This window comes from Bubalus bubalis, chromosome 5 (genome assembly GCF_019923935.1).
Source record: "Bubalus bubalis isolate 160015118507 breed Murrah chromosome 5, NDDB_SH_1, whole genome shotgun sequence".
Taxonomy (NCBI): Eukaryota; Metazoa; Chordata; class Mammalia; order Artiodactyla; family Bovidae; genus Bubalus; species Bubalus bubalis.
Window position 1 is genome coordinate 43,722,067 of NC_059161.1, and position 27,523 is coordinate 43,749,589.

The 27,523-nt window shown below is 40.0% G+C and overlaps 1 protein-coding gene across 7 annotated transcripts; it reads left to right on the top strand.

The window, feature by feature from the left end:
- Window positions 1–27,523, top strand: SELL (selectin L). 7 transcript variants are annotated; one of them, XM_025285978.3, is made up of 10 exons: window positions 1–160; window positions 1,162–1,243; window positions 2,512–2,898; window positions 4,316–4,423; window positions 12,483–12,668; window positions 14,528–14,713; window positions 16,535–16,666; window positions 17,513–17,514; window positions 21,075–21,093; window positions 26,391–27,523. In XM_025285978.3, the coding sequence occupies exons 1-10, from the start codon at window positions 158–160 to the stop codon at window positions 26,504–26,506; spliced, it is 1,221 nt and encodes a 406-aa protein (XP_025141763.3). In that variant the 5' UTR covers window positions 1–157; the 3' UTR covers window positions 26,507–27,523. The 7 variants fall into 7 exon arrangements, 4 of the variants coding, with proteins under 4 accessions (XP_025141763.3, XP_025141764.3, XP_006073159.3 ...); XR_006551172.2 differs by having other exon boundaries at window positions 14,528–14,717; window positions 26,391–26,425; XM_025285979.3 differs by lacking the exon at window positions 17,513–17,514.

The following is a 27,523-nucleotide window of genomic DNA, read 5'->3' on the forward strand; positions in this document are numbered from 1 at the left end:
GGGAGGGTGTGAGCCTTGGTTAGAGATATGAAAGAAAGTAAGCCTTTCTGGGGACAGTGAGTGCAGTCTCCCTGCACACCCAGCCTTGGGCAAGGATCCACAGACCTGTGGTGCTGAGCTGAGAGGCTAAAGGGCTACAAAAGGACGGAGCAAAGCCATGGTAAGCTTTTCAGCCTAAAATATGTCAGATGCTCAGACAGAACCTCGTCTTGGGATGCAGAGGCAGGTGGCAAAGGACAAGAAGCAGCACATTTACTTTTTGGTTTAAAAAAGCCAAAACTAAAATTGCTGAGTCTAAATTAAAAAGTGTTCCTAGAATCTCTCTTCTCACGTGTGCTGATTTCTTCTCCTTGACTTGTCTCTACTGAGGGTTCCTGAAGAAGTACTACTATCTTGCAGAAATTGGCACTCTTGTGCCTGAACACTGGCACTATCTGAGAATTGAAACATTTCAGAAAATATGATGTAAAGATGTGAAGAAACTTTATGGTCTTGTCATTTGAGTTGCTCAAAATGTATTTCTGTTTAGTTGAGAAAAAATGAACTCCTTTCTTTCAGTAGTGTCTGTATGGTTACCTTATTCTTTTAGGAATTTGGAGTACTGACCCATCATAGTTAACTGTGAGATTTTAATATTAAATCTAGACACTAATAGTTCATTAAGGACTAAGTATGTAAGTGTTAGCTGCTCAATGGTGTGGAACTCTTTGCAACCCCATGGACTGCAGCCTGCCAGGCTCCTCTGTCCATGGGATTCTCCAGGCAAGAATACTGGAGTGGGTTGCCATTTTCTTCTCCAATTAAGGACCAAAGAACACTTAAAAAATATATGTACTATCACATAGCTTTATCTGACAGCTCAGCAGATAAGTAGATGCAAAAAGTTACTGAAATGTAGAAAAAAAATATCAGAACGGCAGCAATAGCAACTTGAGGCTAGAATAGGAGAAAAAAAAAAAAAAACCAACTATACACCAGTTTTGAGGCAAATTTAATTCTACCTGTTCACCCATGTCTGAGAAATCTCTTACCTCAGACAAGGTTAGTACGCATATGTGTTACACTTTGAACTTTGAGAAAGTTATAAGTACCTCTTCAAGGTACCTGTAAAATGGTGATTTAGAGTATAAATCTGAGTAAAATTTTGTATTCTATTTGCAGCTACGTCCATGGAAATGTCAAAATGCTCAGAGGGGCTTATGGAATGTCTTTAAACTGTGGGTCTGGATTATGCTCTGTTGTGGTATGTTATGATTTTTATAAATTGCTGAGCTTTTAAAAAAACATATGTTCAGTTTTGGGTATATATCTACTGAGTGTACATAGGTAAAAGTGGCAGGTAAAAGTATTAGGTAGATAGCTGCTAATTCTACCCTTTCTGCAAACATCTCTTTTCTTCCTTTCACCTTTAATATTTCCTTCCCCAGAGAACTCCTAGCCTTGACCCAACCTTTGCTGCAGGGTTTATTTTATGACATTATTTATTCCTTAATCATAACTGTTTCCCAGTTCTCTGTACATTTTATATATGTTTCATTTGATCAAGATTAATTATGTATTCTTTGCATCTGTTATTCCTTGCTCAGAGTCCTTAGAAAACTGTAAAAATTGAATCTGTGTTTTCTTTGGTATTTCTCCATAGTATTTGCCCTACACAGTGAAAACTCAGCAAATGGTGATGGCCGCGAAAACTTGAACCTTGTGCTATAATAGCGTTTCACTTAGATCACACCATGCTTAGAATGGCATGTATTACTATAGTGTCATTGTGTAATTATGTGTTTGTTTTGATTTCTTCAAAGCCCTCATATTTGAAGCACCCATGTGATTATTAAACACCATCAGTTGAGTATCTTTGCGTGTGTAACAAAATCTAAAATCAGTTTCATAATCCTACCTCATCTGGTTTTGTAAATTGTCCTTTTTCTATTTTGTATATAAGGCTTGGACTGTCTGTTTTCCCAGAAGCAGCTCTTTTATGGTAAAACATTATCTTTTTTATATAAAAGAAATTACTTCAAAGTGTGCCATTATTTCTGTTCTTATTTTACTTCACCTTTAGAAACATAAATATTGGTCTTTAGGAAATTATCCCAGAATAAAAGAGTAGGCAGTAAATTTTAGAGTTATATGATATTATAATGAAATTAACTTTAAATGACTGAGAGCCACTAAGAAATATGAATTTCTAAAATATGTTGGTTAAATTTTACTGGAAATAATTTTTGAGAAAAACTAGTTTATGAAAATAAATCTAGAAAGCCACCAAATTCATCTAAAATAGAGCTATGAGCAAAAGTATTCCATATTATGGTGAAAAGTGATTAGGACTAGAAGTTCTAGGTTCTACTTCAGATATGCAGATGACTAATTCCACAGCCTCAAGCAGGTAGCTTACCCTCCTGAGGTGTCAGCTTCCTCGTCTCTAAATGTCAGGCTCAGCTTGAATTAGTTCTAGGTTCTTTTCAGCTATAACCATGCAGCTACACAATTCACACTGATGTCTTTCAGATTTCTTTGCTCATCGTGGCACCGATTGCTGGACTTACCATTATTCTAAAAGACCCATGCCCTGGGAAAAGGCTAGAGCGTTCTGCAGGGGAAATTACACAGATTTAGTTGCCATACAAAACAAGGGAGAGATCGAATACCTGAATAAGACGCTTCCCTTCAGCCGTACTTACTACTGGATTGGAATCCGGAAAGTAGAAGGGGTGTGGACTTGGGTGGGAACCAACAAATCTCTCACTGAAGAAGCAAAGAACTGGGGTGAAGGGGAGCCCAACAACAGGAAGAGTAAGGAGGACTGTGTGGAAATCTATATCAAGAGGATCAAAGACTCGGGGAAATGGAATGATGATGCCTGCCACAAAGCAAAGACAGCCCTCTGCTACACAGGTAGGGACTGACCAGACTGCTGCACTGCTCAGGGAGGGCAGAGTGCAGAGAATGAACGTGCTAACCCCATGGGAACCTGGGACCACAGAGCAGCTGCTAGGGCATTCTGAAATAGGCCAGTCCTCTAAACAAGCTTGAATCATGACACTTCTAAGCATTTTTGGTGGGTGAGACTAGGCCCTATGCCCAAAATCCTTATGCCTGAATCAGTTTACATTAAGATGACAAATCCATGTGGAAAGTAAAGAGGAAGAGCTAGACAGTGAGTGTCCCTGATAATAAGGCAGGGAAGCAGAAGCAGAGGGCCAAGAGCTGATGCTCACATCACTTGTTTCCTCCCTCATGAGGTAGGCGACTTGATGCTACATGTTTCCTTTTTGGCCTAATCTTATAGTGCTCAGTCATGTCCCATTCTTTGTGACCCTATGGACTATACAGCCCATTAGGTTCCTCTGTCCATGGGCTTATCCAAGCAAGAATATTGGAGTCGTTACCATTTCCTCCTCCAGGGGATCTTCCTGACCCAAGGATCGAACCCCCGTCTCTGGCATCTCTTGCATTGGCAGGCAGAGTCTTTACCACTGAGTCATCTGGGGAGTCCTAATCTTACAGAATTCTATGTAATGAAACTTTGCAGTGTTTCATTATCTGTGGTATGTGAAAATTTCTGTAGAGACAATGGTGACAGTTCAAAAGTAATCAGTATTTTTCCAAGTTATTTTTAACAGTGAAACATTCATTCAATCTCTTGTTCACTTGGACTCTCTACCAATTTAGCAGGGCTTCTTCCCAGGAGGTTCAGTGGTAAAGAATCTGCCTGCCAGTGGAGAATACACAGGAGACTGGGGTTCAATCCTTGGGTCGGGAAGATCCCTTGGAGTAGGTAATGGCAACCCACTCCACTATTCTTGCCTGGAAAATTCCATGGACAGAAGAGCCTCATGGGCTACAGTCCGTAGGCTCACAGAGTTTAACACGACTGAGCACGCATGTGCGTACTAATTCAGTAAGTTCAGACTCTAATTTTTGTTCAGTACTTTCTATGATGAAAGGGATTGCCAAGCATACTACGGAAGTGATTGGGGTCAGGTTATCATTTAATCCACTTACTGCATCAAAAACAAAACAAAAAGAAATTTTAAGAGTTTCAATGTATATCGCTGTTTCCCCTGAATGTTATAGAGTATCAGCTTCAGTAAGTTCATTCTAAAAACAAATGTCTATGGCTGTATGACAACTATATTGTATAAATAAAAATTTTAGGATATGGTTTTTATGCAAAAATGGTATGAATGTACAAATATACTTTTCCCTGTTTGTTAAAATAGTCACAGCCAAAAAGTTGTGTATATTTAAAGAAATGACTAGGAGTATTAAAAAAGTACCCATCTAAAAATAATTTCTGACCCCTTTAAAGCTTCTTGTAAACCCTGGTCATGCAGCGGCCATGGACAATGTGTGGAAGTCATCAATAATTACACCTGCAACTGTGATTTGGGGTACTACGGGTCCGAGTGTCAATTCGGTAAGCTGCTTTTGTTTCTTTGTTTCTTCCTATGTAAAGTATTATAGTTTATGGAAGTTATGGGGGAAAATGATACTAGCCATTCTGAGAAATGAGAAGTTTTGATCAGTAGGCCATGCTTGCACAATATTGTTACTTTTCCGTAAAGATTTCATAAGTCAGCATGAAGTTTCAATTCACTTCTCAACAAGTCCTTTTGAATGCCACAAGAGCATTGGCATTGGAATAAAAGCTGTAAGGATTACAATCATGAATCAGGCCTGATAGATTCCGGCTGTTAAGGAATGGATAAGCTAGTGAGCTTGTTGGATTCATTAGAACTCTGAATCTGAAAGAAACAATACCATTTATCATTAGGAGGCTGAGTCACCCATCTTACGTTTTACATTATCCTCAAGATCATGACAAAGGCAAGACCAAAAATAAAAATTCACATAATGATATATAGTATCTGTCAGAAAATATAATAATAAATTCAATACATTGGCTGGCATTTTAGGGGATGAGGATAAATCTATTACAGATTCTTACTTTAAAGGATTTACAGTTAACTAGTGGAAATTATGGGTTTCCCTGATGGCTCAGCAGTAGAGAATCTGCCTGCCAATGCAGGAAATGAGACGGGGGTTTGATACCCTGGAAGAGAAAATGGCAACGCACTCCTGTATTCTTCTCTGGGAAATCCCACGGACAGGGGAGCCTGGCAGGCTAGAGTCCATGGGGTCATAGAGAGTCAAATATGACTTAGCAACTGAGCATGCACACAGTGGAAATTACACATGCTTATAATTTAATCTGATGGAAAGCCAGATATGCTGGAGGAAGCCTGGGAAGACTGAAAACTGCCTAATAAAAGTCTCTAGCCTTTATTTGATAGTGAGAAACCACTTAGTATCTGAACACCAGCATTTAGGGCAATTATCATAGAAGCAGTGCATAAGATGGACTGGAAAACAAAAAAGAGAGAAGATGTGATGATGGAAAGCATCATTAGGAGTCCACTGAAATCATTCTGAGTCGTGGTGGTAGAAACAGAAAGGAAAGAATACATAGATTGAAAGACATGGAGTCTTTGACCTAGTCAACTCACTACTGAAAGAAAACTTCAAGTCCTTTGATTGATATTGGTGGAGTTTCAAAACTACATTTGAAGTATCTGGTGAATAAAATAGAAAATTATAATAAGAAAAGAGCAGTGTTTCCAATTAATAAGGAATTAAAGCCAAACAAATTTAAATGATCAACCAACTGGAACAGATCTGGCTCATTTCACTCAATTCCTAAGCCCTGACTTCTATCCAATACTTTATATTCACTCCATTTCTAAATTTTTAAAAATTATTTTATCATCAACATGCCCATTTCACTCCTTTTTGAACATTTTATTCTTTTTTTTTTTTTTTTTTCTGTCTTGGTTTCCATCATACAACTCTTCCCTGGTTTTCTTTCTACCTATGATTGTTTCTCCTTGGGTTTCTTCATGGGCACTTACTCAAGCCCATATATTTATTGCTATTTCTTATCTTCCATCTTTCATCCATTGCTCTTCTCACTTTACATGTCCCCTTTGGTCAAACCTAGAAACGTCTGTGGAAGCACACATCTATGTGAGCTTTGGACAGACAAATCTGTTTCCAGCCCTGAACTCCAAATATGCTAAGCATAATCTTTGGGATGCCCCAAATATTGAAAAATCAATTTTCCCCAGCCAGCTTTCCTTTTTGTATTCCTTATCTCAGTGTGTGGTACCACCATTTATATGGGTACCCTGGTATAAAACTCTCTCACCTCCTCCTACATTTATGCAAAGTAACACACTACTCATTTTTATAACTTAATGTTTCTCCAACTTGTCTTCTACTTGTTAACTCTACACTATTGCCTTCATTATCTTCTTCCTAGATTATTGCAATAATTTCTGAGCTGAGTTCCACATCTTTAAATTAGCTCCCCTCAAATATATTATTCATACTATAGGCAGTCTGATCAATTTAAAAAATCAAGTAAACATCACACATATGTGGCCACCCACCATTTAATTTCTACCTATCATTTGTCCTATAGGATGAAATTTGAACTCTGAAATCCTCAAGGCATAGAATAATGCTTGATATATAGTAGATACTCATTAAACTGATGAAAAGATAGGGGCATTTTGCCTTAGCACCTGTCTTTCTATCTAATCTCATCTCACATCATCCCCTGCCTCCTCTTTCCTCCTAGTTTTAACATTAAAATGCTTGTAGTCTTCCACACTTACCATATTGCTTTGTAGCTCATTGACTTGCTCATGGCTTCCACATTTTGCACATGGATAAAATACCTATTCAACTGGAAGATAACAGTTCAGGGACCATTTCTATCCAGAAGTTTTCTTTGGATGCCAAGACAGGCTAAGCATCCCTATTCTGTGTTCCAATAGCTCCACATATTTGTTTCTTATTTATCTGACATTTGTTGAAATCATCCATTTAGTTGTCTGTATGCCTCAGCAGACTGACAGAAACTTGAGATCAGTCAGTATTTTATTTATCACTGTATCTGTAAGATTGAGACTTAGGCACCTGCTTGTGGGCATGAACTGAATTGGACAAATAAGTGACTTTCATTTGGACTTGTACTGTAGATGGAAAATATTAAAATTCTTCTAATTTCTTGAATTAATCCTTCAATTCTTCATTGATCTCTTAAGAACAAGGTTAAAATGATGGCTCACATTTGATAAGGAATAAGACACAAGAGTTTCAATATTTGCCTAAATGATGTGGCAGGACTTAAAATATGAAGACTGAATTCCAAGTCTTAATTTAATCTATTATGCCACTGGTCAGAGAAAGGAAGTAGACATACTTTCTACAGAGGACTGTCAAAATCAGAAGAACTAAAGTTCTGGAACTGAGCTAGAGATAGTGAAGACAGAATCCAGGCTTAGATGCTTCCTAAAGCCTATGCCCCACCAGTAATGCTGAAGAAGCTGAAGTTGAACAGTTCTATGAAGACCTACAAGACCTTTTAGAACTAAGACCCAAAAAAGATGTCCTTTTCATTATAGAGGACTGGAATGCAAAACTAGAATGTCAAGAAACACCTGGAGTAACAAGCAAATTTGGCCTTGGAGTACGGAATGAAGCAGGGCAAAGGCTAATAGAGTTTTGCCAAGAGAAGGCACTGGTCATAGCAAACACCCTCTTCCAACAACACAAGAGAAGACTCTACACATGAACATCACCAGATGGTCAACACTGAAATCAGATTGATTATATTCTTTGCAGCCAAAGATGGAGAAGCTCTATACAGTCAGCAAAAACAAGACCGGGAGCTGACTGTGGCTCAGATCATGAACTCCTTATTGCCAAATTCAGACTTAAATTGAAGAAAGTAGGGAAAACCACTAGACCATTCAGGTATGACCTAAATCAAATCCCTTATAAAGTGGAAGTGAGAAATAGATTTAAGGGACTAGATCTGATAGAGTACTTGATGAACTATGGAATGAGGTTCGTGACATTGTACAGGAGACAGGGATCAAGACCATCCCCATGGAAAAGAAATGCAAAAAAGCAAAATGACTGTCTAGAGACGCCTTACAAATAACTGTGAAAAGAAGAGAAGTGAAAAGCAAAAGAGAAAAGGAAAAATATAAGCATCTTAATGCAGAGTTCCAAAGAATAGCAAGGAGAGATAAGAAAGCCTTCCTCAGCTATCAGTGCAAAGAAATAGAGGAAAACGACAGAATGGGAAAGACTAGAGATCTCTTCAAGAAAATTAGAGATACCAAGGGAACATTTCATGCAAAGATGGGCTTGATAAAGGACAGAAATGGTATGGATCTAACAGAAGCAGAAGCTATTAAGAAGAGGTGGCAAGAATACACAGAAGAACTGTACAAAAAAGATCTTCATGACCCAGATAATCACGATGGTGTGATCGCTCACCTAGAGCCAGACATCCTGGAATGTGAAGTCAAGTGGGCCTTAGAAAGCATCACTACGAACAAAGCTAGTGGAGGTGATGGAATTCCAGTTGAGCTATTCCAAATCCTGAAAGATGATGCTGTGAAAGTGCTGCACTCAATATGCCAGCAAATTTGGAAAACTCAGCAGTGGCCATAGGACTGGAAAAGGTCAGTTTTCATCCCAATCCCAAAGAAAGGCAATGCCAAAGAATGCTCAAACTACTGCACAATTGCACTCATCTCACACACTGGTAAAGTGATGCTCAAAATTCTCCAAGCCAGGCTTCAGCAATACGTGAACTGTGAACTTCCAGATGTTCAAGCTGGTTTTAGAAAAGGCAGAGGAACCAGAGATCTAATTGCCAACATCTGCTGGATCATGGAAAAAGCAAGAGAGTTCTGGAAAAACATCTCTTTCTGCTTTATTGACTATGCCAAAGCCTTTGACTGTGTGGATCACAATAAACTGTGGAAAATTCTGAAAGAGATGGGAATACCAGACCACCTGACCTGCCTCTTGAGAAATCTGTATGCAGGTCAGGAAGCAACAGTTAGAACTGGACATGGAATGACAGGCTGGTTCCAAATAGGAAAAGTAGAATGTCAGGGCTGTATATTGTCACCCTGCTTATTTAACTTATATGCAGAGTACATCACAAGAAACACTGGGCTGGAAGAAGCACAAGCTGGAATCAAGATTGCCAGGAGAAATATCAATAACCTCAGATATGCAGATGCCACCACCCTTATGGCAGAAAGTGAAGAGGAACTCAAAAGCCTCTTGATGAAAGTGAAAGAGGAGAGTGAAAAAGTTGGCTTAAAGTTCAACATTCAGAAAACTAAGATCATGGCATCTGGTCCTATCATTTCATGGGAAATAGATGGGGAAACAGTGGAAACAGTGTCAGACTTTATTTTTGGGGGCTCCAAAATCACTTCAGATGGTGACTGTAGCCAAGAAATTAAAAGACGCTTACTCCTTGGAAGGAAAGTTATGACTAACCTAGATAGCATATTCAAATGCAGAGACACTACTTTGCCAACAAAGGTCCATCTAGTCAAGGCTATGGTTTTTCCAGTGATCATGTATGGATGTGAGAGTTGGACTGTGAAGAAAGCTGAGCACTGAAGAATTGCTGCTTTTGAAGTGTGGTGTTGGAGAAGACTCTTGAGAGTCCCTTGGACTGCAAGGAGATCCAACAAGTCCATCCTAAAGGAGATCAGTCCTGGGTGTTCATTGGAAGGACTGATGCTGAAGCTGAAACTCTAATACTTTGGCCACCTCATGCAAAGAATTGACTCATTGGAAAAGACCCTGATGCTGGGAGGGATTGGGGGCAGGAGGAGAAGGGGATGACAAAGAATGAGATGGCTGAATGGCATCACTGACTCGATGGACGTAAGTCTGAGTGAACTCCGGGAGTTGGTGATGGACAGGGAGGCCAGGCGTGCTGCAATTCATGTGTCCGCAAAGAGTCGGACACAACTGAGCGACTGAACTGAATTGATCTGAACTGAAAGCTTTTATCTTCCCCCATTGTAAAGAAGACAGTTATGGATACCCAGTGTTTCTCTGAACCTCCTACTTCCAACACTCTAGCATACTTAGGGTCTCTAATGTGGCAACTGTTTCCAAACTGAGCTGGTCATTCCCACTTAAACCTGTCTACATTTGAAAGTTCTCTGTCCAGGTAATGCCAAAGATAATAAGATTGTTTCCATGCAGATTAGCTAATATTTCATTAAAAGTGTCCTATGAGCCAGACTTTAAATCCTTGACTTGAGAGGACACTAACAGATGGAGAAATATACCATGTTCATGGATTGGAAGAATCAATATAGTGAAAATGAGTATACTACCCAAAGCAATTTATAGATTCAATGCAATCCCTATCAAGCTACCAACAGTATTCTTCACAGAGCTAGAACAAATAATTTCACAATTTGTATGGAAATACAAAAAACCTCGAATAGCCAAAGCGATCTTGAGAAAGAAGAATGAAACTGGAGGAATCAACCTACCTGACTTCAGGCTCTACTACAAAGCCACAGTTATCAAGACAGTATGGTACTGGCACAAAGACAGAAATATAGATCAATGGAACAAAATAGAAAGCCCAGAGATAAATCCACGCACATATGGACACCTTATCTTTGACAAAGGAGGCAAGAATATATAATGGATTAAAGACAATCTCTTTAACAAGTGGTGCTGGGAAAACTGGTCAACCACTTGTAAAAGAATGAAACTAGAACACTTTCTAACACCATACACAAAAATAAACTCAAAATGGATTAAAGATCTAAACGTAAGACCAGAAACTATAAAACTCCTAGAGGAGAACATAGGCAAAACATTCTCTGACATACATCACAGCAGGATCCTCTATGACCCACCCCCCAGAATATTGGAAATAAAAGCAAAAATAAACAAATGGGACCTAATTAACCTTAAAAGCTTCTGCACATCAAAGAAACTATTAGCAAGGTGAAAAGACAGCCTTCAGAATGGGAGAAGATAATAGCAAATGAAGCAACTGACAAACAACTAATCTCGAGAATATACAAGCAACTCCTACAGCTCAACTCCAGAAAAATAAATGACCCAATCAAAAAATGGGCCAAAGAACTAAATAGACATTTCTCCAAAGAAGACATACAGATGGCTAACACACACATGAAAAGATGCTCAACATCACTCATTATCAGAGAAATGCAAATCAAAACCACTATGAGGTACCATTTCACACCAGTCAGAATGGCTGCGATCCAAAAGTCTACAAGTAATAAATGCTGGAGAGGGTGTGGAGAAAAGGGAATCCTCTTACACTGTTGGTGGGAATGCAAACTAGTACAGCCACTATGGAGAACAGTGTGGAGATTCCTTAAAAAACTGGAATTCCTAAAAAAACTGCCTTATGATCCAGCAATCCCACTGCTGGGCATACACACTGAGGAAACCAGAAGGGAAACAGACACATGTACCCCAATGTTCATCACAGCACTGTTTATAATAGCCAGGACATGGAAGCAACCTAGATGTCCATCAGCAGATGAATGGATAAGAAAGCTGTGGTACATATACACAATGGAGTATTACTCAGCCATTAAAAAGAATACATTTGAATCAGTTCTAATGAGGTGGATTAAACTGGAGCCTATTATACAGAGTGAAGTAAGCCAGAAAGAAAAACACCAATACAGTATACTAACGCATATATATGGAATTTAGAAAGATGGTAACAATAACCCTGTGTACGAGACAGCAAAAGAGACACTGATGTATAGAACAGTCTTATGGACTCTGAGAGAGAGGGAGAGGGTGGGAAGATTTGGGAGAATGGCATTGAAACATGTAAAATATCATGTATGAAACGAGTTGCCAGTCCAGGTTCGATGCACGATATTGGATGTTTGGGGCTGGTGCACTGGGACGACCCAGAGGGATGGAATGGGGAGGGAGGAGGGAGGAGGGTTCAGGATGGGGAACACATGTATACCTGTGGCGGATTCATTTTGATATTTGGCAAAACTAATACAATTATGTAAAGTTTAAAAATAAAATAAAATTAAAAAAAAATGTAGTAAAACAAAGGGCTACTGAAATCCTAGAAAGGAAATGCAATTTGGGGAGAGGTTTTGGGGAAGAAGCTATTTGATCCAAGTGTTAAAGGAGAAGAGAACTGCAGAGAGGGCACTAGACTTAGGAGCAAGAATATAAAGGCACATATAAGAAAATCTGAATTCTATTAATAATTATTTAATCTTAGAAGATTAGGAAATGTAAAGCAGTTTCAACATAAGTATAGAAATTTTCCTTTACAGATTATCAGTATTTTCTCTCCTTGGAAAAAGGAAGCAAACACCACACACACACACACAAAATAAATAAATCCTTGACTTGCATTAAATTATTTAATTACCAAACTCTGAGAAGTCAATACATTTATCATTATCCCTCTTTTATAGATAAAGAACCTAAAGCTGGAAGGATTAAATCACCTTGCTTAAAGATACTTGGTTTTCAAGTATCAGAGCTAAGATTCAAACCCGGTCATCAGGTCCTCTTAACTCTGTTGAGTGTTGTTTCTTTTCTCATTGAAGTGACTCAGTGTGTGCCTTTGGAGGCCCCAAGGCTGGGTACCATGGCCTGTACTCACCCTTTGGGAAACTTCAGCTTCATGTCGCAGTGTGCCTTCAACTGCTCTAAGGGAACAGACATAATTGGGGTTGAAGAAACCACTTGTGGACCATTTGGAAATTGGTCATCTCCAGAACCAACCTGTCAAGGTGAGCCTGTGTTCATACCAGAGGCTTTATCGTGGGAATCCTGGATTTATAAACTAAGAAAATGTGGTGGAGCCTTACTAAGAATTCTATATCCTCTTTTGAAACATAATTTAACCTAACTTAGATTTTACCGTGATACTTTTCAAAGGTGTTATTTTTCTAATTTAAAAGAAAAACCACAAACAAAAAATAACAACCAACTATCTCTGTGACTACGTCACTATATATATATATATATATATATATATACACACACATGCACATATAATTTTCAGCAGAACAGTGTGGTTATACTGTATTTTTTATTTTATTTTTATTTTTCTCATTGCTATGGAATAATTAGTCTTGCTGAACTGCTGTTGAATTTTGGTTGTTCACCCCTTTCAATAACACTGATTTTATGTGGTGTTCTGCTGCTGCTGCTGCTAAGTCACTTCAGTCGTGTCTGACTCTGTGCGACCCCATAGACAGCAGCCCAACAGGCTCCGCCATCCCTGGGATTCTCCAGGCAAGAACACTGGAGTGGGTTGCCATTTCCTTCTCCAGTGCATAAAAGTGAAAAGTGAAAGTGAAGTCGCTCAGTCGTGTCCGACTCCTAGCGACCCCATGGACTGCAGCGACCAGGCTCCTCTGTCCATGGGATTTTCCAGGCAAGAGTACCGGAATGGGGTGCCATTGCCTTCTCCGTGTGGTGTCCCGCTTGACACCAAACAATTTCCTTATTGCAGGGTGGTGGGGTTAGAGGTCTTTATTGATTGTTTTATTTGGTTTATTCTTAGAATCATGTTTTACCTTTCCTCTTCCATGAACTCTCAGGACAATACCAAATTCTGTGAAAAACAAACATACAATCTCTTGATTTTTTTTTTCATTTGAAACATGGTGGGGTTTTTTTCTTTTTTTTTTTTTTTTCATATTTACTGTCAAGATCATCTCTTTAGGGGAAAAAAACTGGTGGTATCTAAACTTGTGAAGTTTTGGTTACATATTCAACCTTTATGCTTTTGACTCACTAGTTTAAGTGGTTTAATTCCCAAAAGCACTATTCAATCATTTTTGAAATCATAGAACTAATTGACCAACCTGCTAAATTTTACAAAATTTGAGGGACTTGCTTCAGAGAATGGGGGTGTTTCTCAAAACTTCTTGGATTGATGTTAGAACAGGTAAAAGGCAGGAAATTCTCTGTCTTCGTTGATAATGCACCATAAGAGCTCTTGAGGCCAAGGCCACATAGCATGGTGCTTCTGGAAGAGCTAGAGAGTTGCCAGGGCTGGGGAAGCAACATGGAACAGCCAGCTCTCCCCTTCTCTCCCCAATCCCCCTGCTCCTCTCCCACCATGGGCGTTCTGGGTTCTCCTCATTCTACCTCTGACTCACCACTCTCCATTATTCTCAAGACAAGAAAGCCTGGAAGCATCATCAGAAGTAATTTCTAGAAATTAGAAATGTCTAGATTCATGTCCGGAGAAGGCAATGGCACCCCACTCCAGTACTCTTGCTTGGAAAATCCCATGGACGGAGGAGCCTGGTAGGCTGCAGTCCATGGGGTTGCTAAGAGTCGGACACGACTGAGCGACTTCACTTTCACTTTTCACTTTCATGATTGGAGAAGGAAATGGCAACCCACTCCAGTGTTCTTGCCTGGAGAATTCCAGGGACAGAGAGAGGAGCCTGTTGGGCTGTTGTCTATGGGGTCGCACAGAGTCGGACACAACTGACGCGACTTAACAGCAACAGCAGCAGCAGCAGATTCATGTCAATGGTTCCCCAGTTAAGTTAGGCAGTTTGTCTAAAAGCTGTTCCTCACAGAGGGTCTCTGCTCAGAAATACTGATTTTTTTTTCTTTTTCATTGAAGTGATTCAATGTGAGCCTCTAACAGAACCTGATTTGGGAACCATGGACTGTAATCACCCCTTTGTCGACTTTGGCTTTTCCTCCACATGCACCTTCAGTTGTTCAGAAGAAGCTGAGTTAACTGGGGAGAAAAAAACTATCTGTGGATCGTCTGGAAATTGGTCCAGCCCTAGTCCAAGATGTCAAAGTGAGTAAGTCTGGCCCACTTTGTTCAAGACTTAAAGAGGTATTTGATGAATAAGCAGATGGTGGGAAAAAAATTAAACTTTTAAGTTTTGTTGCTAAGACATATGTAGCTTAAAAATAAATTCATACACATTGATTTACCATAAAATCCTTGGCTGCTCTTTCCTCTTCCTTCAATGACAGTTATTGCTTTTTTTTTCCAGCCAGTTCTCAACTCCTCCTCCCTTAACATCTAAACTCACTGTCTCTACTGACTTATTTCTTATCCATTTTTCTACTCCAGTACAATCTCACTTCTCTGTTAGTCTACTAAAATGTCTCCGCAAAAGTCACCAATGATCACCTAATTCTCAAAGTAACGGATACTTCTCCATGATCACAAGGTTGATTCCTCCCAAATCTGTCTGTGCATAAGAAGAACTGTGTCTTCCTCATCTCTGTATACCCTCCCCATGACACAGCGCCTGGCATTAGGTGCTATATTAATCCATGTTCAATTAGCATTTGACAGAATAGTTACCCACGTCTGCCCCAAGACTACACCAATGAAAGAATACTTTATTTTTGTCTTTTTTAAAGGCTCTATTTTTATTGGAGTGTAAATGTTTTACAATGTTGTGTTAGCTTCTGCTTTACAACAACATGAATCAACTCTAAGTATATGCGTATCCCCTCCCTCTCAGCCTCCCTTGAACCACCCCCATCCCACCCTCTAGGTCATCACGGAGCACTGAGCTAAGCTCCTTGTGCTATACAGCATCTTCCCACTAGCTATCTATTCACACGTGGTAGTGTAAATATGTCAGTGCTACTCTCCCAATTCATCCCATGTCAGCAGTCCTTAAGTGGCAGGATCTGTAGAAGCTCACAGAGAAGCTGATCTCTCTGTGGTCTGGGGCCAGGAAGTAGGGTAGGGAGTTGGGGAGGTGGCATGGGGTCTTTAGAGGAGGACTGTACATCAGGCTTATGGGGCATTACCTTTAAGGGCTGGGCTAGTGTCTGCCTCCTTAACCTCCTACAGTCCATAGGTACAACCCTCTGGCAATTGCACCTCCTTTCCATTATACATTTGGGTGCGGGGATGAAAACACCTTGAAAGGATTCATCAAAGTGATGTGAAGAATAAGGGACAGTCAGACCCTGTGCCAATATGCAAAAGTAAGTTTCTTCAACTGGTGGTATCAGAAGATAAATTTTTTCGTATCAGTATTTTTTCAATAAAGTTCCCCACATGAACTTAGTTCACCCTTATGAGAGGATATATAGATGTATCCTTTTATTTATTTGTGAAGAAAGTAGAGGGAAATGGTACAACTACAGCATTTGAAAGACAAATTAGTGCAAGTCCTTGGCATGTAATTTTATGTGCCTGTGTTTGCACAGCTGCTTCAAAGCCTTAACACTTTGCTTTGATTGAAAAGTTACCTGGTTCAGATCACTGGTTTTATTTTTTCTGTAGTCGTACTAGACTTTTTAGTTCTTCTCTGTGTTTGAGTCCTAGGCAGTGAACAAGATCATGGAGCTAAATACAATGATGACCACTTTTTACCAAAATATTTAGGTACATCTCCCAGGAATTCTATGACTCACAAATCTGAGGATTGAGATTCTGTAGGCATTGAGCCAGAAAACCTAGTTTAGTCTTTGCTTCTGCTATACACTCATCATGGGTTTTCCCAGGCCAGTTTTCTCATCTGTCTAATAGCATCAAATGGACAATTATTAGAAGATATAAGGAGGAAGAAAGTTCAATGTTTTGAAAAGGCACTAAGGAAATAATGCTTGTGGCCTCATCTAAATGCTTTACTGATTTCTCTTTCAGAAATAAACAGGACTATCTCAATAAACGAAGAGAGTGATTATAACCCCCTCTTCATCCCGGTGGCAGTCATGGTTACCGCGTTCTCTGGGTTGGCATTTATCATTTGGCTGGCAAGGAGATTAAAAAAAAAAAGTACGTGAGTTTACCTTCATGTAAAAATAATACAACTTTCAAGTGGAAGAAAACGTGCAAACCCACAGAAAATTAAGTATGAGAGCTTTGACTAAAGCAGAATACCAAGTTCTGGGTTCTATAAACATCAGTCCCTAGAAATGCATGAAGCAGCCCAGTATACACTTTCATTACAATAAGTTGGCTTATTTTTCCTTTTCATCTGACAAGTCTTTTTAAAATGCCTACTATCTTCAAGCACCTGTTACTACCTGAACATCTTGCTAGGATATTAACAGACAAATGAGAAATTGTAATGGTTCTTTGCTATTATTTAATTCTTAAAAAAAAAAGAATTGTGTGAACTGGTCCTAAAAGAGCCCACATGCTTTTGATTTCAGTGCAATTCTACTAGGAAGTGAATTTAATGTCCCACAGGGTTTACCAGGTGGTGCAGTGGTAAAGAATCCACCAAAGATGGAGCAGATGCAGGTCTGATCCCTAGATAGGGAAGATCCCCTGAAGTAGGCAATGGCAATGCACTCCAGTGTTCTTGCCTGGAGAATCTCATGGACAGAGGAGCCCGGTGGGATACAGTGCATGCGGTTGCAAAGAGTCGGACACGACTGAGCATGCACACAATGTTTTCAAAGCACTGTTCCCATATACCTAACTTTGTCAAGAGGCAGACACCTGTCTGGCTCCTAATGTGTGGGAGTTGTTGCATTGTCCCTTAGGGAAGTCCCCACATTTTCTTCCCTGTGTCTATTCACCAAGGTCACAGGTTTAACCAAATGCACCCCATACTTATGCTTCCCCTCCACTCTGGACTGGAAAAGAAAAGATAATAAGGAGGGCTGCCTCAAGAAGTTAGTGTCTGTTGCTTAGCATAGTAGGCAAAACACCATCAGTGAAGAACAGAAGCATCATTCCCCTCACTGCCCTTCTGAGTGTGTCCAAACCCTTAAGTGGAACCAACCTGCTGGTTATAGGCCCATAGTCAGGCAAGCCTTGGGTATGTGCTTCCACATTTGGCCAAAGTCATCAGGCAGAAACATTCAAGATTATGACGAATATAGACATTAGGCAGATTTAAAGATAACCTTGCTTCAACTTCAGGGGCCATCAAGGACCTCAGAACAATGGCTAACCAACTTCTCTGTGTTACCTCTATGGGGTCAATTGAGTGACATTTTAATTTCACTTCCATCAAATTAATTAGGATATATTATATTCCATGAATATAGTATGTAAAGAGTGCTACACCACCCATTCTCACTGGAAATTGCAGGAATATTATCTGCCAATCCCTAGTGGTCTTCTGGTATGATCTGATCTTTCATTCAAAATTGAAGACTAAGGGTGCCTGTGTGCTAAGTTGCTTCAGTCGTGTCTGACTCCTTGTGACCCGACCCCATGGACTGTAGCCCGCCAGGCTCCTCTGTCCATTGGATTCTCCAGGCAAGAATACTGGAGTGGGTTGCCATGCCCTTATCTGGGGGACCTTCCCAACTCAGAGATCAAACCTGCATTTCCTGCATCTCCTGCATTGACAGGTGGGTTCTTTACCACTAGCACCACCTGGGAAGCCCAGACCAAGGGTACTAGATCAGTTTTATAACCAACCCAGAAACATAATGGAAGGGGGTGCTCCTGATGTGCAAGAACTTCGTTAACTGTAAAGTGAAGAGTCCTGAGCAGTTAAAGGGTCTCTGCTCCTGCTTTTGCAACTTCAGCTGAGACTGTATCCCATCATCTTATAGTACTATGATATTTACTTAAATATTACACTAAGGCAAGAGAAGAATGAGATTTTTCTCCTACTGTTGATTATCCTTTCCCTTAAGACTGAAAGCCAGTCGCACAAACATCCTTTCTTTCCTCCTTCCTTGGATGACATTGGCAGAAGTGAGGTGGTAGAGAATAGATGGGGTAGTTAAGCTCTGCCCTCTGGGATAAGAGGGCTATTATTTAAATAACCACTAAGGACAGTGGGGCTGGAAGCTTCCTTAGTAAGGAGATATTCCCAAATGACTAAATATTTCAATAAGTGCTAGTGGAATAAAAAAAAAACAGAATTGAAGTGTGTATTTAGTAGTGGGGTGCAGGAGGCAGGTTCTACCCAAGGCTGTGTTCTAACCGGTGGTGAGAAAGCAGTGGGGTTGCTTTTAATTTTTTTTTTTTTAACCTTGGAGTCATTTCTGTACAAGATCTCAAACTGATACCTTGAAAACTTCGTGCCCCCACTGTGGGAATCAGTGTGGGGCAAACAGGAAATAGATAACGGGCAGTTAGGCTAGTTACAGTTATGCCAACAAAAAGCATAAGTGAACAGAAGCCCTGTGAGATCATTGACTTTGTAGGGAAGTCAGGGCATCTTTAGTCTCACACTCAGTCGTCCTCATTGGTGAAATGCCTTCTGATATCGCTAACTCTCAAGGGACTTTATCTTCTAAAAATTTTTAGCTGTTAGTTATTGGAAAAAGAAATGTTTTTCCTCTAGAGACAATGATTATAAATGATGGATAGATTTCCAGGTTAAGCCCCTAGAGCTTTTCTAAAACAATAGAGCTGATGCCTGTATAAGAAAGGTCAAAGCCAATAAATCTGCCTGCATCCAGTATTCATCAATCTGAGAATTGTATATAGGCTTTCGGGGTTCTGAAAGCTGGAAAAAAGGGACAAGTGAATATTTTGAGCAGAGTAGACAATAAAATGACCAGAGTCTTGACCCCCATCCTGTCGTCAGATAGATCTTCTGAACCTGTACTTTGGCCCCTGCCTGAGTTTTCTTAATATTCAGACTTCAGCTCCTTTATTTTTTTTCCTAAGAAAGGAGTAAAGGTGGGCTCCAGAAACATGCTTCCCTGTGTATGGGCTTGTCTAGAAATATATATATATTTTCTCCTAGCGTCATCATTTTCTGATTAGTCAGCATCACTGGCCCTATTCAGTAAATGAGGAAACTGAGGCAATGCTGTTTTAGACTATATCTCTAAAATTTCATATCAGCAGGGGCCAGGGTCAGAGATCAGACTTCCATCAAAATATGCCCCTTAAAACCACTGGTCTTCAGATTAATGAGGCTCTATTTTTCTCCTCCTCCGCCCCCCAACAGAAGAATTTTCCACCTGAACCAACACACAGGCTGAGAATTGGGCACAAAACTGAACAGATGCCCCTTAGTTCCCTTTTTCTTGAAAAAGAAACTCTCTCAATAGGAACAGCTTCTTGCTCATGTATTGTTATGTGTTTCATTGTTCCTGAGAGAAAAATATATTTGTATGAAAATGAACAGAATCTGAAATTCACTCATTTATTTCTCCCTGCTCAAATGCTTTTGGCTCATGTCACTGGCAGGCTAAATTTTGGAAGAACTAATTAAAAGTTTAAAACAAGAATTGAGCACTGTCTATGCTCTAGGCCCTGGCTTAAATATTTTGAGTACATTTTATCAACTCAATGAGGAAAACAATTATCAGCCTCTTTCACAGATAAAGAAATGGTAACTTAGAGAGAATAACTAGTTATTCAAAGATACACTTAAGTGTATCTTTGCAAAAAGGGACCCGGACTCAGATTTCATCATGTTCCAGCTTAACAGTCACAGAAATACATTGCCTCCTAGTGATATTTTTCCTCCTCAAAAAGCATTTTTTGCTTTTGTTTCCTCTGGAGCCTAACCCTGCAGTTTCATTCACTTATTTATACTCTCCTTTTTTCAAAAAGAATATAAGATAATTTCTCAAATGCATTCAACACAGCAAATTAAAATTAGTTTAAAAATAAGAAAAAGGAGGTCAAGGTTTAGAATACCACAAATAAGTTAGAGCCAGGGACAAAGAGGTTTCAGATACACCTGTTTTCCTGCAGCCAGCCAAAGAAGGACACATAAGCAGTAATGCTATTCAGTATGTTTGTAAGATAAGAACACAATGGTTACACAGATGAGGTGTGTAGTTCATACTATTGAGACCTGAGTGAAATTTTTCTTGCTTATTCTCACAGGGAAGATGACATGAGGTGTAATGATACATATTCTTACAGTATTTGCAGCTGTCTCTCTTAGGGAAGACTGTGTAGGTAGGATGGGATGGCAGATCAGAATGGGTAAACACAAGAATGGGTACATGGGGCCTTGATCATCAGACAGTTCAGACTAGCCTTCTGTCTTTATGAGCAGCACCAAGGATGAAATGGTGCTCTAAGAAGCATCTGCATTAATCGGTCTGTTCCGAATGAGTAACTACCAAAGCTCAAATGAGAACATTAAGCCAGGACCTCAAATCCCCTTAGATACCGATGAGGTCCACCTAACATAAGACTCTTCAAAAAACTGTTTTGAGACAGGGAATCTCCCTTCTCTTCTAAGTGAAAAATAGTGAAATTGCCTATTTCTGCTGATACCATTTTTCTCTTCTATTTTTAGGCAAAAAGTCTCGGAGAAGGTAAGTTTGATCAGAAAGAAGTTTCTACATCTGTTGATCTGTTCTCTACCTCTGTAAGATACTTCCTGTTATAGCTAGAAACATTAACTCCTTAGTAGTTATTCACATGGGTTTCACAGGTGGCTCGGTGATAATGAATGCTCTTGCCAATGTGAGAGACGTAGACGCAAGAGACGTGGGTTTGGTCCCTGGGTAGGGAAGAGCCCCTGGAGGAGGAAATGGCAACCCACTCTAGTATTCTTGTCTGAAAACTAACATAGAGGAGCCGGATGGACTGCAGTCTGTGGCTTTGCAAAGAGTCGGACATGACTGAGCAACTGAGCACGCAAGCACACAGTTATTTACATGGGATCTCATCCAAATGAAGTTTCCAGACAAAGTAATAAATCTGCTAACCTTCCTTAATAGCTGTCAGGTTTTTCATTGCTAATGGAGCTGAATGAATGAACAAGTAATAACCTATTAAGAAGGGACAGTTTATGTAAAGACAGCTTTTTCTGATTGCTTCAGAATTTTCTTTGTGGATTGGAAGTATTATGGTTTTTTTTCTTCTTATCCCAACTGAACATGAGGGCAATGGTAAATATAGTATTCAGTGAACAATCAAGTCAACAAGGATTTATTTATTGAAAAACTAATGAATCCCAGGTTCTAAGAAAATGGTATAATTCCAGACCCTGAGCCTGCAGCACCTAGCACAAGAGGGTAAAAGACCTCTGATAAGCACTGACCTTCAGAAATGTGGGAAAGGTGGGGAGCATTAATTCTACCTACAGCTTCCCCCAAAGAAGGGGAAGTTGTTTGATTTGGTCTTGAATCTCAGATTTCTTCAATTGCAAAAACACACACATATGAAAATACAAGGCCCCACCTGGCAGAAATGAAGACAACAAAACATTTCTCAGTTTCAGGGTTTGGTGACTTACTTTGAAGTTTTAGGAAGGAAAGTATAAGTCAAACGAACAACAGAGATGAGACTTTGGTGACAGACTAGGTGCCCAGCCAGACAACTGGGCTCCTTTTCAAATGCTGGAGGAAATGAAGCAAGATGGTCCCTGAGGAGGCTGGTTTCTTGTTCAGGCAACCACCCTACGAACCACAGATTGTTATTGAGAAGTTCTTAGTAGTTTACTGAGCTGTAGCTTAGGGTACAAAAGAAAACCTGGGGAGACAGAAGGCAACAGAGGCTATTATAAAGTAATTTATAAGCCATACAAAGGAGTATGGACTTAACCCTGAGGTCATTGAGTTGTTACTAACAGTGGTTGAAGCAGGTGAATGTCATGCTGAAATTTGCATCTTGGGAGGATCACTATCCATAAAAGTTTGTAAACATGGGAGTTGAGTGAGTCTGAGGGCAAAGAACTGTTTTGGAGGCATTAGAAGTTATTAGGTTAAAGCCAATGATGCCTGTCTAGGGCAATAGCAATGAGGATGAGCTTGTGAGATAACTGGTGGTAGAAGCAACTGACTATGATTATTAATTGACTGAGAGAGAGAGAGAAGACTCAAATAAGTTGCCATGGTTCTGATCTGGGATCTGGTGGATGGTTACCATCTCTGTTTTATTATTTACTGAGATGGGTACACAAAAGAATGAGAAGTTTTGGAGGTGATGATCACGAGTTCAGTTTTGTACCTGTTAAGGTTTAGGTGTCTGTGGTTCAACCACAGTCTGTTGGTTCTATCTGCCCCAAAGGGGCTACCTTGGGGCAGAAGAAATGGATCTGGAGGTCCTCACATTATAGGAGGTAACCATATCTTAGGAACACGTACAGTCACCAAAGGAGTATGTACACTGTGAGAATGGAAGGGAGTATGTACAGTGTGAGATGGAAGAGGATGTGGGAGAGAGGATAGGGGAGAGAGGATAGGAGCCAGAGGAAGGTCAATATCAACACGTCAGCTAAGGTAAAGGAGAACAGGGAGAGGTGGCCAGAAAGGTAGAAGGAAAATGAGGAGAGTATGGGGTCATGATCCTAAGGAAAGCAGGAAATGAAAATGATTTCAAATACTGCAAGGAGAACCAGTAAGTTTCTACTAGATATAATATAAGGGTATCAGTGGGGAAATTGTTTTCAATGTTGAGCTCATGATGCAAGTCCTATAGCCAGGGGTTGAGGAATCAGTGGGGATGAAAACGTAGAGGCAGAATATATACATCATCTCTTTTATAAAACTTGGCTGGAAGGAGATGAGATGAGAGAGTCAGGAGGGGTAACTGGATGGGGACATAGGGTCCATGAAGTTTCTTTTATTGCCCTCCTTGTCTCCCGTTAGATAATGTAGATGGGAGTCCTTGACCCTTCTCTAGGCTGACCTCCCTATCTCCGTGGGCAGGAAATCCACAAGATAGAAAGATTTTTTTCATGCTCACACCCACTGAGTGAAAGTCTTTTCTGGCCACAGGAACCACCTGTGTTTTAATTGCCACTAGATGGAAGCAGATCGATTTTTCAGATGTCTTTGAGGGGCAGAAAGAGATGCTGGCAGAAAGAGTATTAGCATTAAGTGAAGTTCCATATTAAGCTAATTGCCATATTAAGTGCTTCACAGGTTTTTACAACAAACCAATCAATAGCTGTTTATTAAAACACCTGTGTGTTGGGGAAATACTAGCCTTGACTGAGGTACCAAGAGGAGTAAATCCTTATGCATGACCTCAGGGAGTTTATTATCCAGTTGAAACGCGAAGGAGTGACAGCTTAGTCGTGTCTGACTTTGCCACCCCATGTACTATAGCCTGCCAGGTTCCTCTGTTCATAGAACTCTCCAGGCAAAAATACTGGAGTGGGTTGAGAAAGTTAACAAATATAGGGAAAAAAAATCAGAAGAATGAAGGCAGAATATGGTAATAGTCAATTAACTCTATATTGAAGACAAGACTTCTTCAATACAGAAGTATGGTGATTGCAGAAAGCCTTATAGAGAAGCTGGAACCTGGGTTAGTTTTTGAAAGATAGGATTTAGGGGTATGGACAGAAAGCAGGGAAGGCAGTCTGGAGAGGAACTGATGTAAATGGCATGGTCCTGGGACTCTGGAAGCACCTTCAGGGGCCAGTGAGTAGAGCTGCCTGGAGCCCACAGTGTGGGCTGTGAACAGGAGCAGTGAACAGAAGTTGGAAGGAAAGGTTTGCTCCATCAACAAAGGTCTTGAATGCTTTACCAGACATTCCAGAAGGACCTAGCAGAGAAGAATTATTTGCCCAGATACCTTGGGATGTTTCAAATTTATTGGCCAAAGTGACCATCAGTTCAGTTCAGTTCAGTCGCTCAGTCGTGTCCGACTCTTTGCGACCCCATGAATCGCAGCATGCCAGGCCTCCCTGTCCATCACCAACTCCCGGAGTGACCATACAATCATAGAGTTTTAGTTATGGAAAGGATTTTGATGTTCATACTCTCTTGATAATTGAGCTAATTAACTTTCTTTTTCATTTATTTCTGCTCTGATCTTTATGATTTCTGTCCTTCTACTAACTTTGGGGTTTCTTTGTTCTTCTTTATCCAGTTGTTTTAGGTGTTAAGTTAGGTTCTATTTGACGTTTTTTGTTGTTGTTGTTTTTTTCTTGAGGTAGGGTTGTATTGCTATAAACTTCCCCCTTAGAACTGCTTTTGCTGCATTCCAGAGGCTTTCGGTCATCATGTTTTCAATGTTATTTGTTTCTAGAATTTTTTATTTCCCTTTTTATTAAATATCTTTCTTACAATGCCTGAATTAGTGACAGAGTTAGTTACAATAATAACAGACATTTATCAACCATTAATTCCATGCTGTGCATTGTTCTGAGTGTCTTATATGTCTTACATCACTAAAGATTGCCTACAAGCCTGTGAATGTAGGTACTATTAATATTTCCACTTTAAAGTGGTGGGCCAATGAACTTAACTACCTGAGGTCACTTAATAAATGGCAGAGCTGAGATTTGCACCCATCTAGATCTAAAGACCATGATCTAGGTCACCCATCATGATCCGAAGATCTTAACATCTGTTCTTCTAGAACTCAGGTCTCTTGACACCCAGGTTGGAGTTGTATTGGGTTGGTTAAAAAGTTTGTTTGGGTTTTTCCATAAAGTCTTATGGAAAAACCTAAGCGAACTTTCTGACCAACACAATAAGTCCCAGATACCCTCCTCCCCCAGTGTTGTAAGTTTTTTGCACTGAAATCATTGTGTGATGACACTGAGGAAGGGTGGGGTGGCAGAGGTAGGATGTGTTTCTAAAACAAGCCAAAGGTGAAGTGAACACTATCACACACAACACCGCATATCAGTTTTAAGTCCTTGAGCTAACCTGCATAGTCCTTTGTGCCAATCCCTATTAGCATTTGGTTGGTGAATGACTGACTCTTAGGGCATTTGTGGTTTCAATTCTTGCTGGGTTATTTTGACTCTTCTGCAAACTGGCTCTGTTTATCACCTCATTTGGTTTCTAGTGTCTAAATTCTGCCTGGTAAAAGCTACACCCAAGATACACAGGAAGATACGATGCCAACCTCAGAGGTGGGGGGTTGGGGTGGGGGGGGGATACGTGAAATTTTGTTTTCAGAAACATTTTTATCTCTGTAATTGGCAAGCATGCTTGCAGCTGCTGAACTGTGGTTTACCCTGGCAGTTCATCATGAGAGCAGAGTCTCAGAATCTGGTTCTTCTTTTGAAGGGTGTTATTAAGACTTACCCTATTTGGTTCTCCCTTGTTCTTTCCAAGAATAAGACAATTGTTTCACACCTACACAAGTGTCAGTTTTTTTTCTCACAAAACTAATCACCTCCTCAAACCATATCCCACCAGCATCAGGACCTCAGAATCACTATTGTACTACCTTTCATGAGTTTCGATTCTCTCTGATTTTTCTTTCCATTGAAACATGTCTTATTCTACGTTTCTGACTTTCCACTGTTCAAATTCTATCAAAATGCCCTTCATATTCATTAGATCTGAAGACAAAGTCTATATCGTCGAAATTTCTCTCCATGTGGGTTCTGAGGTCTGGCTGCTTTGAGCATTACCCAAGAACTCGTTAGAAACGCAGAATCTCAGGTCCCCCCAGACCTGAACAGGGTCTGTGTTTTAGCACCATGTCTGGGTGGTAAGCACCTGAAATGATGAGAAGCGTGGCTTTGGGGTTGACTTCTCGTTCCTGTGCCTCATTGAATGTCTTGCATCTTGTAACTCATCTGAAATATGGAGTTCCTTTACTTCTGACCTTTAGTGACAATTTATCTTTACCACCAACACTTTAAGTTTTGCAGTTTTTCAGTTTCTGAGTTTATTTTCTCTGGTTTTTCATTCAGCATGGTTGATGCATATTAAACAACCTGCTCTGAAAGAAAATTCTTCGGATATGAAAGTGTCAGTGGATCCTTCAAATCCCCTCATGAAGTTTTGCTGGTGGCATCTTCTACACTGAAGAGGAAGTGTGTCTCTCCCAGCATATCTGAAGAGTTTTCAACATGACCAGCTGCTCCTTCTGTTCCCGCTTTGTTCCCTCTCCCATCCCTCAACTTTCAGCCTGCAGCAGCAAGTTTAATAGCTCAGCCTTTCATTCTTTTTTCCCATGGACTACCAAGACCACAGGAAAAAGGATTACTATGGAATATAAATGCACTGATTTCATTCTCTCTCTTGATTCTGGCTTCCAGCTTCAATTCCATGCTGTACCTGATGACATATACTTTTAAATATAGTGAAAATTTGATACATATGCAACTATAGGCTCACTTTTGTTATAGAACACACTTTATCTCCCTAGTCCTTCCAGTGTACTGTGGGGGCAGTTCATAAAATGGTGTTATCCTTGCTTTCCAGCTCGAGTAGTACTGGGAATCTGCTCCAACTAGGAAAAGTCCTATTTGCAGTGTAGCCCCAGCCTCTATAATTAGAGGCCGTCCCATTTAACTGCCTCCAGTCGCCTGCCTTCTTCAGCCATCTCTCTTCAGTTGGCTCATTTCCACATATAGCAGCTCATGAGCACCAAACAAAAGAAGAGAAGAAAAAGCCTGCACTGTTGGTTTTATTTTTTTTTATTATTTTTGGATTGGGCTTTTAATGTTTCTTTTTTATTAGCCCCATCCAGATGTTTCTCTTATGACCACTCATCACTAGAATGGCAGCTGCAGGCATCTCTTTGATGTCATACAGAAGAGCTAAAGCAAGAGGAAAGAGATGTCTTGACTCATGGTTGAAATGCCCCTCCTTCCTCACCCTCAATCCTCTTATGTATCCACCTTGATTCTATCTACTCTTTCTGATTCATCTCAGGCATCCCCCACCCTTACCACTGTTTTCATAACTAATCCTTAACTAGTCCAAACTGGAAATCTCCCCTTCATGGCCTCCTACTGCAAGATTAGTAACATGCATTTTTTGTACTTAAATACAATTTTTTAAATAAAATATTACCTAGTTTGTTATTTTTTAAGTTAAA

What these genes read in the sequence shown, in the direction of transcription:
- SELL (XM_025285978.3), top strand. An exon ending in CTGGATTATGCTCTGTTGTG is followed by an intron (nt 1,244 to 2,511) that starts GTATGTTATGAT and finishes GATGTCTTTCAG; the next exon opens with ATTTCTTTGCTCATCGTGGC. An exon ending in TCCAGAACCAACCTGTCAAG is followed by an intron (nt 12,669 to 14,527) that starts GTGAGCCTGTGT and finishes TTTTCATTGAAG; the next exon opens with TGATTCAATGTGAGCCTCTA.